Source organism: Thamnophis elegans, chromosome 1 (assembly GCF_009769535.1).
Source record: "Thamnophis elegans isolate rThaEle1 chromosome 1, rThaEle1.pri, whole genome shotgun sequence".
In the NCBI taxonomy this organism is placed as follows: domain Eukaryota; kingdom Metazoa; phylum Chordata; class Lepidosauria; order Squamata; family Colubridae; genus Thamnophis; species Thamnophis elegans.
The window spans coordinates 176,570,630-176,587,370 of NC_045541.1; the positions used below are offsets into that span (position 1 = coordinate 176,570,630).

A 16,741-nucleotide genomic window follows, 5' to 3' on the forward strand; every position below is an offset into this window, starting at 1 on the left:
TGTGAGCTGTGCAATTGTCGGAAGCTTTTTTTCCACTTGTTAAAGCATTTTTCCCTATCAAATAGGCAGAGAAAAAATGTTTTAAAAAGCTAAAAAAAACTAGTTAAGAGTGGGGAAAAAGGTTGGCCACACCCACCCAGTCACATGACCCAACAAGCCACGCCCACAGTACCAGTGGGAGGGGGATTAGATTTCACCACTGATACCACCCCTGCCGAAGGCGGCTGGGAATCTACCTGATCCCAAGACAATTAAACCCAGGGGTGAAATCCTACCGGTTTAACAACGGATTAACTCTCCATCAGGAAGGCATGGCACTCTGCACATGCTCTTGGTTGCTGAGAGTCGTCCCCCACCCACTCCCACCCCACCAGAATGCTACAGGATTGGGCGGGATTAAAATCAAAGGGATGCTAATAAGAAGTCCTTTGTCTGTGTGCGCATCAAGGCGTTTCTCGCCTTCCTCTTTTCTAAAGAGTGAAGTGGAAGGGGATGTTTGGTGGCTGCTTCGAATTATTCTGTTCCTGATTTCAAAGAGTGGGGAAACAACGAGGTCTCTGAGCTTGCTTGTTTTCTTGGAGGCGGTTCCTTACGCAAACTAGGTTACCCTAACTAGGTTACTGCTAGTGCAGGTTTTGACCAGCCCCGATGATGTCACCACTTAAGTCAGGAGGGTCCAAACCTGGGAACTTTAAGACTTGCGGACTTCAACTTTAAGAGTTGTGGACTTCAACTCCCAGAATTCCCCAGCCAGCCATGCTGGCTGGGGAATTCTGGGAATTGAAGTCCACAACTCTTAAAGTTTTCAAGTTTGGGCACCCCTGATTTAAGGTAATGAAATGTCTATGGGAAAACAAGCTAGCAAGGTCAGAGATCACCAAAGATCCTCATTTCAATCCTGAGGAACAAATATTCGCCTTTTGAGTGGGGGAAGTCTTTGTGGATCGCCAGGTGGGAACCCTTCCTTCCCGCCAATCAGAAGGGGGGAAAAAAGGATGAGAAACATCGCAGGGGCACCACCACTTGAGATCCTCAAATTTTCTGGAAGTCATTAAAACAAAACTTTCTCCTTCACAGACCGTCCTCGACATACATCTCACTTAGTGACCATTCAAAGTTACGACGGCACTGAATAAAGTGACTCCTGACCATTTTTCACACGTGGTCACGTGATCAAAATTCAGACGCTTGGCAACGAACTCACATTTATGACGGTTGCAGTGTCCCCGGGGTCACGTGATCCCCTTTTGTGACGTTCTGACGACCAACTGATTCGTATTTATGACGGTTGCAGTGTCCCGGGGTTACGCGATCCCCTTTTGCGACTTTCTAACAAGCACGATTAAGGGGGAAGCCAGATTCATGGAACCACTGCCTTACAACTCAACAACCGCAGCGATTCACTTAACAACTGTGGCAAGAAAGCTTGTAAAACGGGGCAAAATTCACAATGTCTCATCTAGCCACTGAGATGTTGGTGCTCAGTTGTTGTTGTGGGTCGAGGACTACCCATAATAAAATCGACAATCCAAATAGAAGAGAGAAAGGGTGGGGTGGGGGGAGCCTCCGTCCTCACTCTACGACTGCCAGGTCTTTAGGGGTGTGGGGGAAAAAAACCCCACTCCTTCATTCTTAGGGGAGCTGGAGGTTGAAACATAAAGAACAGTTGCAGGAACTGGGTATGTCTCGTTTAATGAAATGGGACGCAGAGGCTCAGTGGCTGAGACGCTGAGCTTGTCGATCAGAAAGTTCGGCAGTTCGAATCCCTAGCGTGGCGTAACGGAGTGCGCTCCCGTTCCTTGTCACAGCTTCTGCCAACCTAGCAGTTCGAAAGCACGTAAAAAATGCAAGTAGAAAAATAGGGACCACCTCTGGTGGGAAGGTAACAGCGTTTCGTGCGCCTTCGGCATTTAGTCATACCGGCCACATGACCACAGAAACAGAGATGAACACTGCTCCCTAGAGTCGGGAACAACTAGCACATATTTGTGAGGGGAACCTTTACCTTTACCTTTAATGAAAAGAAGGACTAGGGGGGACATGATAGCAGTTTTCCAATATCTCAGGGGCTGCCACAAAGAAGAGGGAGTCAAGCTATTCTCCAAAGCAGCTGAAGGCAGGACAAGAAGCAATGGGTGGAAACTAATCAAGGGGAGAAGCAACTTAGAACTGAGGAGAAATTTCCTGACAGTGAAAACCATTAACCAGTGGAACAGAAGTTGCCTCCAGAAGTTGTGAATGCTCCAACACTGGAAGTTTTTAAAAAGAGATTGGACAAGTATTTGTCTGAAGTGGTGTAGGGTTCCCTGCCTAAGCAGGGGGTTGGACTAGAAGACCTCCAAGGTCCCTTCCAACTCCGTTATTCCATTCTCCTCTATTCCTCCTCCTTGAAATCCCTCCTCACTCTTGACGTGCTCAGGAACCCCGGTTCCTCAAGCGCCTTCCGCCCGCTGGTCCGTCCCAACAGGTGGGGCAGGTTGTCAGCTGATCCCAAGTTGCGTGTCGCAAGAGCGAGGCACTCTGCACATGCTTGGAGCGCGCCCCGCGGGAGCGGCTTAAATCCGGCCCTGCGCCTCGCCCCGAAGGAGAGAAGCTAGAAAAGCCAGGCGAGGGCGGTGCTTTCCGCCCCGGCCGATCTCACCCACCCGGCCGGCTCCGCCTCTCGGCTTCCTCCCCTCCGAAAGCTGCAGCAGCGGCGGCGGCGGCAGCGGCGCTGGGGCTCGTTTTTCGGCCGGCTCCTTGCGCGATGTGAGCCTCTGGATCGCAGAAGCGGCGGGCGCAGCGCGATGGAGCGCACCAAGCTGTTCGTGGCGCTGGATGTGCTGTGCCTGGTGGTCGGTAAGGAGCCCCCCCTCCCTCTCTCCACGCGGGGCCAGAGAGAGGAGCCCCACTTTCTCACGCCCGCACCCCCCCCCCCGGCTCCTCAATCCGGACCCTCCCCGAATGCCTTTATTTTTGGGGGGGTGGGAAACGGGGTCCAGAGCTCCCCTTCCTTGTTTTGCATCTCCCCTCCAAAAGACGAGTCATTGATTGATTGGTTGATTGATTGATTGTCTGTTGATTAACCGACTGATTGGCTGATTGATTGATTGGCTGGCTGATTGATTGATGGGCTGATTGACTGATTTCCATCCGAGTCCCTTTAGCAATCATTTCTCCTGCTTTTATCTTTTGCCGTTTTTTGTTATGTAGGGGTGGAAAAAGTTTTACTCCGTTCTTCTGCTCCCCTTAAAGTTGTTCTAAGCACTTCCTTCCCTCCTTCCTTCCCTTCCTTTCTTTCCTCCTTCCTTCCTCTCTTTCCTTTCCTTCTTCCTTCCTTCCTTTCTTTCTTTCCTTTCCTCCTTCCTTCCCTTCCTTTCCTTTCCTCCTTCCTTCCTTCCTTTCCTCCTTCCTTCCCTTCCTTTCTTTCCTCCTTCCTTCCTTTCCTTTCTTTCCTTTCCTCCTTCCTTCCTATCTTCCTTCCTCTCTTTCCTTTCCTCCTTCCTTCCTTTCCTTTCTTTCCTTTCCTCTTTCCTTCCTTCCTTCCTTCCTCTCTTTCCTTTCCTCCTTCCTTCCTCTCTTTCCTTTCCTCCTTCCTTCCTTTCCTTTCCTCCTTCCTTTCCTTCCTCTCTTTCCTTCCTTCCTTCCTTCCTTCCTTCCTTCCTAGGACTTTTTCCTGGGGGTCATTTGGGAAGCCCTGCAGAATTGGAAAACTTTCTTATATGTGCTCCCCTCCCCTATCTCTTTGGTCCCTGTTTGCATTCCTGGGGAAGGAAAACTCCTGGGACCCTTCTAAGAAACTCATACTTTACCAATTTGCTGTGGAGCCTTATTCGTCATTTCTTATATTGCTGCCGCCTCTTTTATTGAGACCAGCTGGGGCCTGGGAGGGTGGGAGGGGATGATGCTCCCCCCTTGCATCCCTGCTCTTCTGCTTCGAAGGCTGCTCACCTCTCCCTTTCTAACAAAATGAAATCCCTCCGCCCCTTCCAAGGGCTGCATTCACAGGACACGCTTAACCTGCATTCCCAAAACGAATCCCTTCTCTGACTTCACACAGAACCCAAGGGCTGGTTTGTGGGACATGCAGAATTGGCAGCCTGGATCAAGACTTAACTAGCTTAATGCCATTGTGTAAATGCGAGGACTGTTGTCTTTTGTGGGGAAGGGATTGGCGTGTGTGCGTGGGGGTTGTGTGAATGCTCAGCCGGGCAGAGGGAAAGATCTGAACTCGGCGCTGAACTGTAGATAGTTGGAAAAAAAGTTGTGGTGTTTATATCTACCTTAGGAACTTTAAGATGGGTGGACTTCAACTCCCAGAATTCCCCAGCCAGCCATGCTGGCTGGGGAATTCTGGGAGTTGAAGTCCACCCATCTTAAAGTTCCCCAAGATTGGGGGAAAAAACCCACCATTTTGGTTCTTTCAAGAAATAGCCAGCACAGCTTTGGAGTCCAACCGGCTTAATCATAATGGTTTAATCATAATCGTGGTTTAGCGAAAGTTGACTTTCCTGCATTTGCAGCCCCCCCCCCAAAAAAAACAGACTTTCTGCCTCTAAGCTGGCTGTTTGAAATATTATGCATGATCTGAACTCCATATACAACATTTCAACATTCAAGCAGAGTTATTTGGATTTTGGCTTGTTCCAGAAACCTTTGCCAAATGTGCAATGTTTATAAACCACAATTGGGCCAGCTATGGCTTGGTCACATGAAGCCAGCTGTTGCTTCGGTCTTTAAAAGTCCCTAAGGACCAGTCGTAAGTCCCTTCTTCCTTCAGCAACGTTTTAATTTTGGACAGTCGCTGAACGAACGGTCGTAACTTGAGGCAGTCCTCGAGTTACAACATTTACACGTAGTGACTGTTTGAAGTTATAACGGCACTGGGAAAAAAAGTGACTTATAAACCTTTTTCACACTTACAACCCATTGTGGCATCTCTACAGCCATTTAATCAAAATTCAGACGTTTGGCAACTGACTCATATTTATGACGGTTCCAGCATCCCAGAGTCATGTCCCTTTTGCGACCACCTAAAGCAAAGTCAATGGGAAGCGAGATTCACTTAACAACAATATTGCTAACAGCTGCAGTGATGCACTTAACTGTAGCAAGAAAGGTAGTAAAAAAATGGGGCAAAATTCACTTAACGACGCTCTTCCTTAACAACAGAAAATTTGGGCCCAATTGTGGTCATAAATAGAGGATTATATGTACGTATTATGAAAACAAGAATTGGCGTTGGTCATTTCATTGTGTTTTGTCTTAACAGGAAGATTTTGGAAGATTTTCAAACATGGCAATCTTTAAGTCAGTTTTAATGTCCCCGTTGTGATGGGTATTGTAACGCAAAGAATAACTACTTTTACAGCTGGTCCTCAGTGAATGACCACAATTGAGCTTCAAATTTTTATTGCTAAGCGGACAGATATTAAGTGAATTGTGCCTCATTTTACGACTTTTTTGCCAGCGAATCACTGGAGTTGTTAAGTGAATCCCATGGTTGTTAAGTGAATCTGGCTTCCCCCATTGACTTTGCTTAGCAATAGCAATAGCAGTTAGACGTATATACCGCTTCATAGGGTTTTCAGCCCTCTCTAAGCGGTTTACAGAGTCAGCATATCGCCCCCACAGTCTGGGTCCTCATTTCACCCACCTCGGAAGGATGGAAGGCTGAGTCAACCTTGAGCCGGTGAGATTTGAACCGCCGAACTGCAGCTAGCAGTCAGCTGAAGTGGCCTGCAGTACTGCACTCTAACCACTGCGCCACCTTATTGGAAACTGGCTGGGAACGGTCACAGATGGTCATCATGTGATTCGGGAACAGTCACAAGTACATGCCAGTTGCCAAGCATCTAAATTTTAATTATATGACCCACAGTTGTAAGCGTGAAAAATGGTCATAAATCGTTTTTTTTTCAGTGCTGCGATAACTTGCAACCGTCACTAAATGAATGGTTGTAAGTCAAGGACTACCTGTACCCAATTTGGAGTAATTTACCAAAGATTTGGGAAAGCAACTGTGTTAAAATTATCTTATGGGATGATTTTAGCCAGAACAAGAGGGTTATTGTGACAGATATGGGTGGGGTTTTGAACCTGAATTGTTTTGGGGTGCACATCCAGAATTTTCAATGTGTAACTTTTTGTGGTTCTGATTTGGCGTGCATCATTTTCAGGGGGAGTTTGTTGTATTGTGTTGGGAGAATGCACTGAGGGAGCTCAACCAATCTCATTGTACATATGTTGTGCACTGACAAATAAATTATTATTATTGTTATCCTACACTCCAAACTTAGCAAAATGCTTAGAGATCTGAACTGGGACAGAGTGAGCCCAGATATGGAGAAAAGTAGGATGGGCCCACTGTTAAAAAAGCATTACTTTGAATCCAGGGATGTTGAGGTCAAAAAAGTCAAGATGGCAGCCACAAACCATGCCACTGCAGGCCTGCCCCCTTCGTTGGCTGGAGGGCATCGTCTTCACTTTTTTTTAATCCTCTCTAGATAACACCGACCCACCCCCAGGTGGTACCCAAATTCTGGAAATGACTTCTTAAAAAAGACATGAAATACATTTATTATTATTTTTAAATCATGCATTTAGTTCAGAATGCTAGCTCCAATTTCTTCTTAATTTGGAATGTTTTGCCCCGACTGTTTCTAAACAGACTGTCCTCCGCTGAGATGTGAATGCAGTTAGTCTTGATATAAAATAGCCTGGATATAAATGGGGAGGGGGGATTTCCTAATCAATATATGAGTCGGAAGGCCAACATCTTCTTAAGTGGGGTTCTGTTGACATAATGGCCCATTGATAGACAATTGCATTTGTCTCTAGAGCAGTGTTTCGCAACCTTGGCAACTTGAAGATGTCCGGACTTCAACTCCCAGAATTCCCCAGCCAGCATTCGCTGGCTGGGGAATTCTGGGAGTTGAAGTCCGGACATCTTCAAGTTGCCAAGGTTGCGAAACACTGCTCTAGAGATTTAAATTCCTTTTCTCGAGCATTTTGCCCCCCCTTCTCTTCAGTACTTGTCGCAGTGAGTTCCAGATGTCCCAATTATGCATTGGCGTGAAGGTTCAACATCTGTTTGTTCTGTAGGATGAAAACTAGGCAGCCCAGACACACACATATGGAAGAACACTGGAAGTTTTTAAGAAGATGTTGGACAACCATTTGTCTGAAGTGGTGTAGGGTTTCCTGCCTAAGCAGGGGGTTGGACTAGAAGACCTCCAAGGTCCCTTCCAACTCTGTTATTCTTCATTTGGAAGGTGATGATCTGATAGAATGAGACAGGCACATCCTGTGTGCTAAGATAGGATTTTACATTTTTCCTGAATGAAGACTGAAAACTAATAGGGAGGGAGGGTGGGAGAGGAGGGAGAGAGGAAGGAAAAGAGGAGGGGGAGGAAGGAGGGAAGGAAAAAGGAAGAGAAGGAAGGAAAAGGTGAGAGGGAGGGAAGGAGGAAGGAAGAAAGGAAAAGGAGAGGGATAGAGGGAGGAGAGACAGAGGGGAAAAGGGAGGAAAGGAAGGAAAAGGGAGAGGGAGGGAGGGAAGAAGGAAAGAGGGAGGGGAGGAAGGAAAGAAAAGAGGGAAGAAGGAAAAGGCAGATGGAGGGTGGAAGGAAGGAAGGAAGGAAAAGGTGGAAAGGGAGGGAAGAAAGGAGGAAGGAAGGGAAAGAGAGGGAGAGGGAGGGAAGAAGAAAAGAGGGAGGGGAGGAAGGAAAGAAAAGAGGGACGGAGGAAAAGGCGGAGGGAGGGAGGAAGGAAGAGAAGGAAGGAAGGAAAAGGTGGAAAGGGAGGGAAGAAAGGAGGAGGAAGGAAGGGAAAGAGAGGGAGGGGAGGAAGGAAAGAAAAGAGGGACGGAGGAAAAGAGGGACGGAGGGAGAAAGGGAAGATGGAATTGGCTGGTGAATTCTGGGAGTTGAAGTCCACACATCTTAAAGTTGCTGAGGGAGAAAGACATTAGTAATGTCATCTATATTTGCTGGAATTGTCTGAGGACCCCCAACGTTATCCTCGGGGGCCTCAAAAAAGGCAAAATGTCAGTGGCCACTATGTGACAGAAGCCCAATTGCCTTTATATGTGCTTGTGCAAAGCCGCGAGCCTGGGATTATGCGGTTGAAGCCGCCATCTTTGTTTACCATCCCTGCAGAGATGCTACTGGGCATGGCAGGGGTCTTAGCTAAGCTGGGCAGAGATGATGATCTGATGCTGTTGAATTGGTGGTTTGGTCCCTAACAAGTGTCAAACATTAACCCTAACCCTAACCATGTAGAACACAGGGAGTCCTCGATTAGCGATCATTCAAAATCACAACGGCATTAAAACAACTGACTTATGATCATTTTTCACACTTATGACCCTTGGTGACGTGATCAAAATTCGGGTGTTTGGAAACCGGTTTCTATTTATGACAGTCGCAGTGTCCCGGGGGTCATATGATCCCGTTTTGTGACCTTCTGACAAATAAAGTCAGTGGGGAAGGCTGATTCACTTAAGAACCATGTTAACAATAGCTGCGGTGATTCACTTAACAACCGTGGCAAGAAAGGTGGTAAAAATGAGGCAAATTCAATTAACAAATGTTTTACTTACCAACAGAAATGTTGGGCTCCATTGTGGTGGTAAGTCGAGGACTGCCTGTAAATGTCGGAATGGGGGCAGTGGTCAGGGGTTCTAATCCTGTCTCAAACCATTTAGGGATGAAATAGAGTTCCCACTTTTATCTTCACACACACACACACCCCAAACGATACAAATGTCAGATAAAACGTGAAAAATGAAGGATCATTGCTTTTCTCCTCTCCATAATGAGCCTGCTCATTATGGTCATAAAGCTAGACAGTAACAGGACTGACCTGATTTTACAATGTTTTTAGGGCCATTTCATTTTAATGTCTGCTGATTAGTGTACATTTAAAGTGACGATAAAGTTCCATTCCATATTCTATTATATTCTATTCCTTATTCCAGTCCAGTCTATATTCCATTCTATTCCATTCCATTCCATTCTATTCTTATTCCAATCCAGTCTATATTCCGTTCTATTCTATTCTATTCTATTCTATTCTTATTCCTTATTCTAGTCCAGTCTATATTCCATTCCATTCTATTCTATTCCTTATTCCAGTCCAGTCTATATTCCATTCTATTCCATTCCATTCTATTCTTATTCCAATCCAGTCTATATTCCTTTCTATTCTATTCCATTCTATTCTTATTCCTTATTTCAGTCCAGTCTATATTCCATTCTATTCTATTCTATTCCTTATTCCAGTCCAGTCTATATTCCATTCTATTCTATTCTATTCCTTATTCCAGTCCAGTCTATATTCCTTTCTATTCTATTCCATTCCATTCTATTCTTATTCCAGTCCAGTCTATATTCCATTCCATTCTGTTCTATTCCTTATTCCTTATAGAATGTTTCATTCTATTCCATTCCATTCCATTCTACTCTATTCTATTTTATTCTTATTCCTTATTCCAGTCCAGTCTGTATTCCATTCCATTCTACTCCATTCCATTCTATTCTATTCTATTCTTAGTCCTTAGTCCAGTCCAGTCTATATTCCATTCTATTCTATTCCATTCTATTCTTATTCCTTATTTCAGTCCAGTCTATATTCCATTCCATTCTATTCTATTCCTTATTCCAGTCCAGTCTATATTCCATTCTATTCTATTCTATTCCTTATTCCAGTCCAGTCTATATTCCATTCTATTCTATTCTATTCCTTATTCCAGTCCAGTCTATATTCCTTTCTATTCTATTCCATTCCATTCTATTCTTATTCCAGTCCAGTCTATATTCCATTCTATTCTATTCTATTCTATTCCTTATTCCAGTCCAGTCTATATTCCTTTCTATTCTATTCCATTCCATTCTATTCTTATTCCAGTCCAGTCTATATTCCATTCCATTCTGTTCTATTCCTTATTCCTTATAGAATGTTTCATTCTATTCCATTCCATTCCATTCTACTCTATTCTATTTTATTCTTATTCCTTATTCCAGTCCAGTCTGTATTCCATTCCATTCTACTCCATTCCATTCTATTCTATTCTATTCTTAGTCCTTAGTCCAGTCCAGTCTATATTCCATTCTATTCTATTCCATTCTATTCTTATTCCTTATTTCAGTCCAGTCTATATTCCATTCCATTCTATTCTATTCCTTATTCCAGTCCAGTCTATATTCCATTCTATTCTATTCTATTCCTTATTCCAGTCCAGTCTATATTCCATTCTATTCTATTCTATTCCTTATTCCAGTCCAGTCTATATTCCTTTCTATTCTATTCCATTCCATTCTATTCTTATTCCAGTCCAGTCTATATTCCATTCCATTCTGTTCTATTCCTTATTCCTTATAGAATGTTTCATTCTATTCCATTCCATTCTACTCTATTCTATTTTATTTTATTCTTATTCCTTATTCCAGTCCAGTCTGTATTCCATTCCATTCGACTCCATTCCATTCTATTCTATTCTTAGTCCTTAGTCCAGTCCAGTCTATATTCCATTCTATATTCTATTCCATTCCATTCCGTTCCCTATTCCATTCTATCTTCTATTCTAAATGAACTGTTGTTAAGTGTAGGACTATCTGTATTGATAGAGGTGAGATGAGAGCTTGCCTGCAGAAGCTGTGGATGCTCCATCACTGGAGGCTTTCAAGCAGAGGCTGGACAATTATTTGTCTGAAATAGTTATAGGTCTCCTTGCCTGAGCACTGGGTTGGACTAGAGGACCTCCAAGGTCCCTTCCAACTCTTAATTATCCTACGTTCTATGGAGAACTTGGCTTTTCAGAAAACCGTGTTTGACTATGGCCCTAAAAAGAGAGGAGAGCCACAGCCACACAGGCCTCACCTGGCAGTTATAAAAGGCAAATTTCCACGCCCTTCTGGTGGGTGCCAGCCGATGAGTCATCTCAACATAGCTGTTTGGACTCAACAGGGAGGGAAAAAATTCAAAACTTGGGACCAGCAAATCGGGCATAGGATCCAATTTTTAGAACTTCCTCAAAAGCATTCCTCTCCCCCTTTAAAATAGGACTGCATAAAAGAAATGCAAAAATATTTTGCCCCTTCCTATGCCACCATTGCTATCAACTTGGCCACAAAGCGTCAGAGTGCTTGGCTCCAGCCCCAAGGCCACAAACGTGCGCGCCAACCGCCACGGCGGTAAAGAGAAGGCCCCCAGATGCCACCGGAAAAGAGTCATCTGGGCCAACAACCTCTGGAAGAGGATCCCCAGCCTAAGGTGACGAAGAGTCCTACCAAGGGGGAGGCCTCGGTGGAGGAAAATGCTGAAGATGACCCAATGGTGAATGCACCCATCCGCCCCTTCGCCTTCCAAGTCGAGGAAACGTGAAATTAAAATACGCGCTTTGGCAAATGCAGATTTCCTTTTTTCTTTGTGTGCTTTTAATTGCACATATTGTTTTCAGCTTCCCAGAGACGGTGGCTTTTGGGACTTTAGATCTGCATCTTTGCCCTGTAGCACGAGAACAAGGAAATTAATAGGTGAACCAACGCTAACCATAACTTTTTTTTTTTTTTTTGCAAATTTGCATGTTGGCGCTTGTCGGTCAGATTGCGTTAGGTAGTGTAAACTTGGCCTAGCTTTTTCCAGAACGTTTGTTGATTTGGTTACAATACTCCCCCCCCCTTCCCCAATCTTCTATCCTGCAGATTTTTTTTGGGGGGGGAGGGAGGAATTGCCAGCGTTGAATGGCACATATTGGAATTAAATTTGCTTTTCCCACACATCTGGAACTGCACAACTAGGTTTTCTAAGTTACTTTTAACCAGAGGCAGGAAAGAGAGAGAAGTTGTGGGCGGGGGAGGAAAAACTACACACACACACACACACACACACACACATATATATATGTATGTGTGTGTGTGTGTGTGTGTGTTTTCTGAGGTTTTCGCGGGTGTTAGTATGTAGGTCTCTAGTTATTCGGCTTTTCTCCCGCGTAGAATTGGAGATGTATATATATATATATATATATTTAGTGTCACAACCCCTGGTAAGCCCCAATTATGGGAGGAAGCTAACTGCTTCCATTATCAGCACAAATAAAACACACACACACACACACACACGTATGTATGTATGTATGTATGTATGTATGTATATATGTATATATGTATATATGTATATATGTATATATGTATATATGTATATATGTATATATGTATATATGTATATATGTATATATGTAAATAAATAGAAATATATATATAGTCTCCCTTTATTTAATTATCAGCACAGATACAACACAAATGTAACAAAGGCAACAGTAAAAATATTGGGTTTCTGTCTGGATGGTCTCTTGTGACGAGCCGATAGACAGAGAATGGAAGCAGTAAGCTTCCTCCCATATTTGGGCATACCAGGGGTTGTGACACAAAATAAATAAATACATACATACATACATACATACATACATACATACATACATGTATATATAGAGAGAGATTTACAACCCCCGGTATGCCCAAATATGGGAGGAAGATCACTACTTCCATTCTCTGTCCTTCGGCTCGTCACAAGAGACCATCCAGACAGAAACCCAAAATTTTTACTTTTTGTTACATTTGTTGTATTTGTGCTGATAAATAAATAAAGGGAGACTAGTATAGATCTATTTCAAGCTATTTAGCTCTCATCAGCTAGCCATACCCTTACTGGGATTCGAAATAAAAACACAAATTTAACAAAGGCAACAGTAAAAATATTGGGTTTCTGTCGTGATGGATGATGAGCCGATTGACAGAGAATGGAAGCATTTAGCATAATTGGGGCATACCAGGGGTTGTGACACTATCTATCTATCTATCTATCTATCTATCTATCTATCTATCTATCTCTATCTCTCTCTATCTCTATCTCTATTTCTATGAAAATTAAGAGTAGGAAAGTTTTCTAGAAAAGCAGTAAAGTACTAATACATAAGTATATGTTCAAAGAATGAGACATAGGTTAAAAAAACAGATTGGAAAATATAACAAGGAAAATTGCATGTACAATGGCAAATATAAAGTTAGAAGTGGGTTTGCTAGAATACTATCCTGAAAATACACCAGACGGAAGAGGAAAATGGGCAGCCACAACAATGGAAGAGGAAAGGAAGAGAGGAAGAGGAGAGGAGAAGAGGGGGAAGGAGAGGGAAAGAAGAAAGGGGAAAGGAGAGGAAGACGGGGAGGGATAGGAAGAGGAGGAGAGAGGGTATGAAGGGGAAGAGGTAGAGAGAGGAGTAGGGGAGAGGAAGGGGAAGAAGGAAAGGGAAAGGAGAGGAGAAGAAAGGAGAGAAGAGAGGGAGGGAGAAAAGGAAAGGAAATGAAAGTATGAAGGCAAAACAAAATAAGTGTATGGGATGGTAAGCAAAGCAATCGCGATCACATATTTTATTTTTTTATATGGAAAAATGAATGTTTAAAAGTGTTAAAACGGGATAAGAATAAGAACTAAGAGACTTTATACTTGTAAACGTGTGTATCAGACTAAAAATAAAAAACTTTTTTTTTTTAAAGTAGGAAAGTTTTGACTCCGGAAGAGACCTCCTTCTATAAATACCTAGGGCTGTGCGTGGGCCCTTAAGGTAGAGTGCTCCAAAATTGGAAGGCTTTGAGGCTATCCGTTAAAAGAAGGGACGCACGATTGAAGTTGTAGTTCCTCTGCACAACTTATGTGCTTTATTTGGAAGTGGGGTTCGTCTGTATTTTGGGAGGAAGGTTGATGAGAAGGGAAGAAGATTAGCCATGCAGCCAGGGGCAAAAAGCTTTAATTTATTCCCCGTTTGACTGGTTAACGCGAAGGACAAAGGATTATGCCAGGAACTGAAGCTCTCATGCCAGTTCCAGGAAGTTTTCCGTTCGGTTCTCATCCAGCTTTTGAGATTTTTGGCAGAATTTCTCGATGGCTCTGCCTAGACCCCGCAGAAGGAGGCCAAGCAGTTTTTCCACTCCTGCCACTGGCCAAACCAAGGCATTTTTTTTTAAGCAGGTAGTCCTCAACATACGACCACAATTGAGCCCCCAATTTCTGTTGCCAAGTGAGAAATGTGTTAAGTGACTTTGGCCCCATTTTACGACTTTCCTCGCCTCGTCTCTTCAATGAATCGCTGCAGTTCTTCCATGAGGAACACGGTTGTTAAGTGAATCTGTTTTCCCCCCATGGGCTTTGCTTGCCAGAAGGTCGTAAAAAGGGGGATCACATGACTCCGGGAACACGGCAAGCGTCATAAACGTGGGTCAGTGATCAAGCAGCCAAATGTTAACCACGTGACTTTGGGGGATGCTGCAACGGTTGTAAGTGTGAAAAAGGTCATAAGTGCGTCATAAGTCACATTTCTCAGTGCCGTTGTAGCTTTGAACAGGTCACTAAATGAACTGTTGTATGTTGAGGACTCCATTGGTATTTTCCCGTTTCGTTGAATCGGCTGCTGACACTGTTTTTGAATCTCTTTAAATGCTGTTCTGATTTTTAACGGCTGAATATTGTTGATGGGAACTAATCCAGGAGAGAAGCAACTTGGAATTAAGGAGGCCCTTCCTAACAGTGGAGGACAATTAGCCAGTGGAACGACCTCCCACTGGAAGTTGTAGGGGCCTCCCATCACTGGAGATTTTTATGAAGAGACTGGACAACTATTTCTCTGAAATGCTATGCGGCCTCCTGCTTCAGCAGGGGGCTGGTCTAGAAGACCTCTAAGGTCCCTTCCAGCGCTATTCTGATTTATTGGTTGAACTCTAGCTTTGTTCTACACGCAATGTTTCTCAACCTTGGTGACTTTAAGTCCTGTGGACTTCAACTCCCAGAATTCCCCAGCCAGCTATGCCAGCTGGGAACGATGGAGGGCAAAAGAAGAGGGGGACGACAGAGAATTAGGAGGCTGGATGGAGTCTCCGAAGCAGTTGGCGTGAGCTTAAAGGGACTCCAGAGGCTGGTAGAGGACAGGAAGACCTGAAGGAACATTGTTCAAGGGGTTGTGATGGGTCGGACATGACTTTGCAACTAACAACAAAAAAGCACCAGATAGATCTCTTTTCAAAATGATCCTTTCAGTCATGCAAATGTATTTTGAGTGGTTAATTTGTTGTTGTTAGTTTTGAAGTCGTTTCCAACCCATTGAGACCCCATGGACAACGTCCCTCCAGGCCTTCCTGTCTTCTACCATCCTCGGGAGTCCATTTAAGCTCACGCTGACTGCTTCGGGGACTCCATCCAGCCACCTCATTCTCTGCCCTTCCCTTCTTCTCCTTTTGCCCTCCATCGTTCCCAGCATGAGGCTCTTCTCCAGGGAGTCCTTCCTTCTCATTAGGTGGCCAAAGCATTTGAGTTTCATCTTCAGGATTTAGGACCTTCTAAAGAGCAGTCGGGGTTGATCTCCTCTTGGACTGACCGGTTGGATGGCCTTGCAGTCCAAGGGACTCAGAGCAGGAGTCTTCTTCTCCAGCACCTGCAAGTTAATATAATCCATTTAATTATCTCATCCTGTCTCTCTGGGCTGGTGACTCAGAAGGCACTGACCTTTGAGCCGTTGGGCCTTGGCAACCAACTCAGGAACATAGCAATAGCAATAGCAATAGCAGTTAGACTTATATACCGCTTCATAGGGCTTTCAGCCCTCTCTAAGCGGTTTACAGAGTCAGCATATTGCCCCCAACAACAATCCGGGTCCTCATTTACCCACCTCGGAAGGATGGAAGGCTGAGTCAACCCTGAGCCGGTGAGATTTGAACAGCCGAACTGCAGAACTGCAGTCAGCTGAAGTAGCCTGCAGTCACCACTGCGCCACCTCGGCTCCTTGGGTGGCAGAGCCCTGAGGTTTGATCCCTTCAGCCTGAGCACGTTTTCATATAGGGAGTCCTCAACCTACAGCCACGATTGAGGCCAGGCTTTCTCTTGCTAAGCAAGAGAAATTGTTTAGTGAGCAAGGCCCGATTTTACAAACCGTTTGGCTGCTGTTTGCTAAGCGAAGCACTGCTGTTGTTAAGTGAATCACATGGACGTTAAGTGAAACTGGTGTCCTCCCTTGCCTTTGCTTGTCAGAAGGTCGCCAAAGGGAATCCTGTGGCCCCGGGACGTCATTAATGTGAGTCAGTTGCCAAGTGTCCAAATTTTGAACATGTAAACTAATGCTGTGATGGTTATAAGAATGGGGACTGGTCATAAGTCACTTTTTCCAGGGCTGTCATGACGTCGAACGGTCGCTAAATGAATGGTGCTACATTGAGGACTACCTGTGCAGGTAGGCCTCGACTTACGACTGCAATTGGCCCATTTTATGACTTCCTTGCCGCACTACCGTCCAAGCCTTCCGCATAGCCTTGAAGAACTGGCTCGCCCGTCAGGCCTGGGGATAAGGATAGTTACCCCTCCCGAATGATGAATGTATGTTGCCTACCATTTTATTATATGTCTTCTACCTTGATGTTTGTGTTTCCCCCTTCCCAGTTTTATGTGAGCCGCCCTGAGTCCCCTCAGGGAAAAGGGCGGCCTACAAATTCTAATAAAACTATAAAACTATAAAACTATAATAAAACTAAAACTATAAAACTAAACTTCTTAAGTAAATCATTGCAGCTGTTAAGTTACTGATGAAGTTGTTAAGTGAGTCTTGATTCCCTGTTGACTTTGCTTGTCGGACGGTCGCAAAAGGGAATCACATGACTCCAGGACACTGCAACCGTCATAAATATGAACCGCTTGGCAAGCATTTGAATTGTGTTCACGTGAC

General features: G+C 44.3%; 1 protein-coding gene across 1 annotated transcript in view; it reads left to right on the forward strand.

Annotated features, from left to right (window-relative positions):
• The first annotated feature begins 2,561 nt into the window (after positions 1 to 2,561).
• Positions 2,562 to 16,741, forward strand: part of LOC116513929 (phospholipid phosphatase 2-like) — a 52,632-nt gene continuing 38,452 nt past the window's right edge. The window contains 1 exon segment of the mRNA XM_032225304.1: positions 2,562 to 2,838. Within this exon segment, the coding sequence (XP_032081195.1) occupies positions 2,787 to 2,838 (52 nt within the window). The 5' untranslated portion in view covers positions 2,562 to 2,786.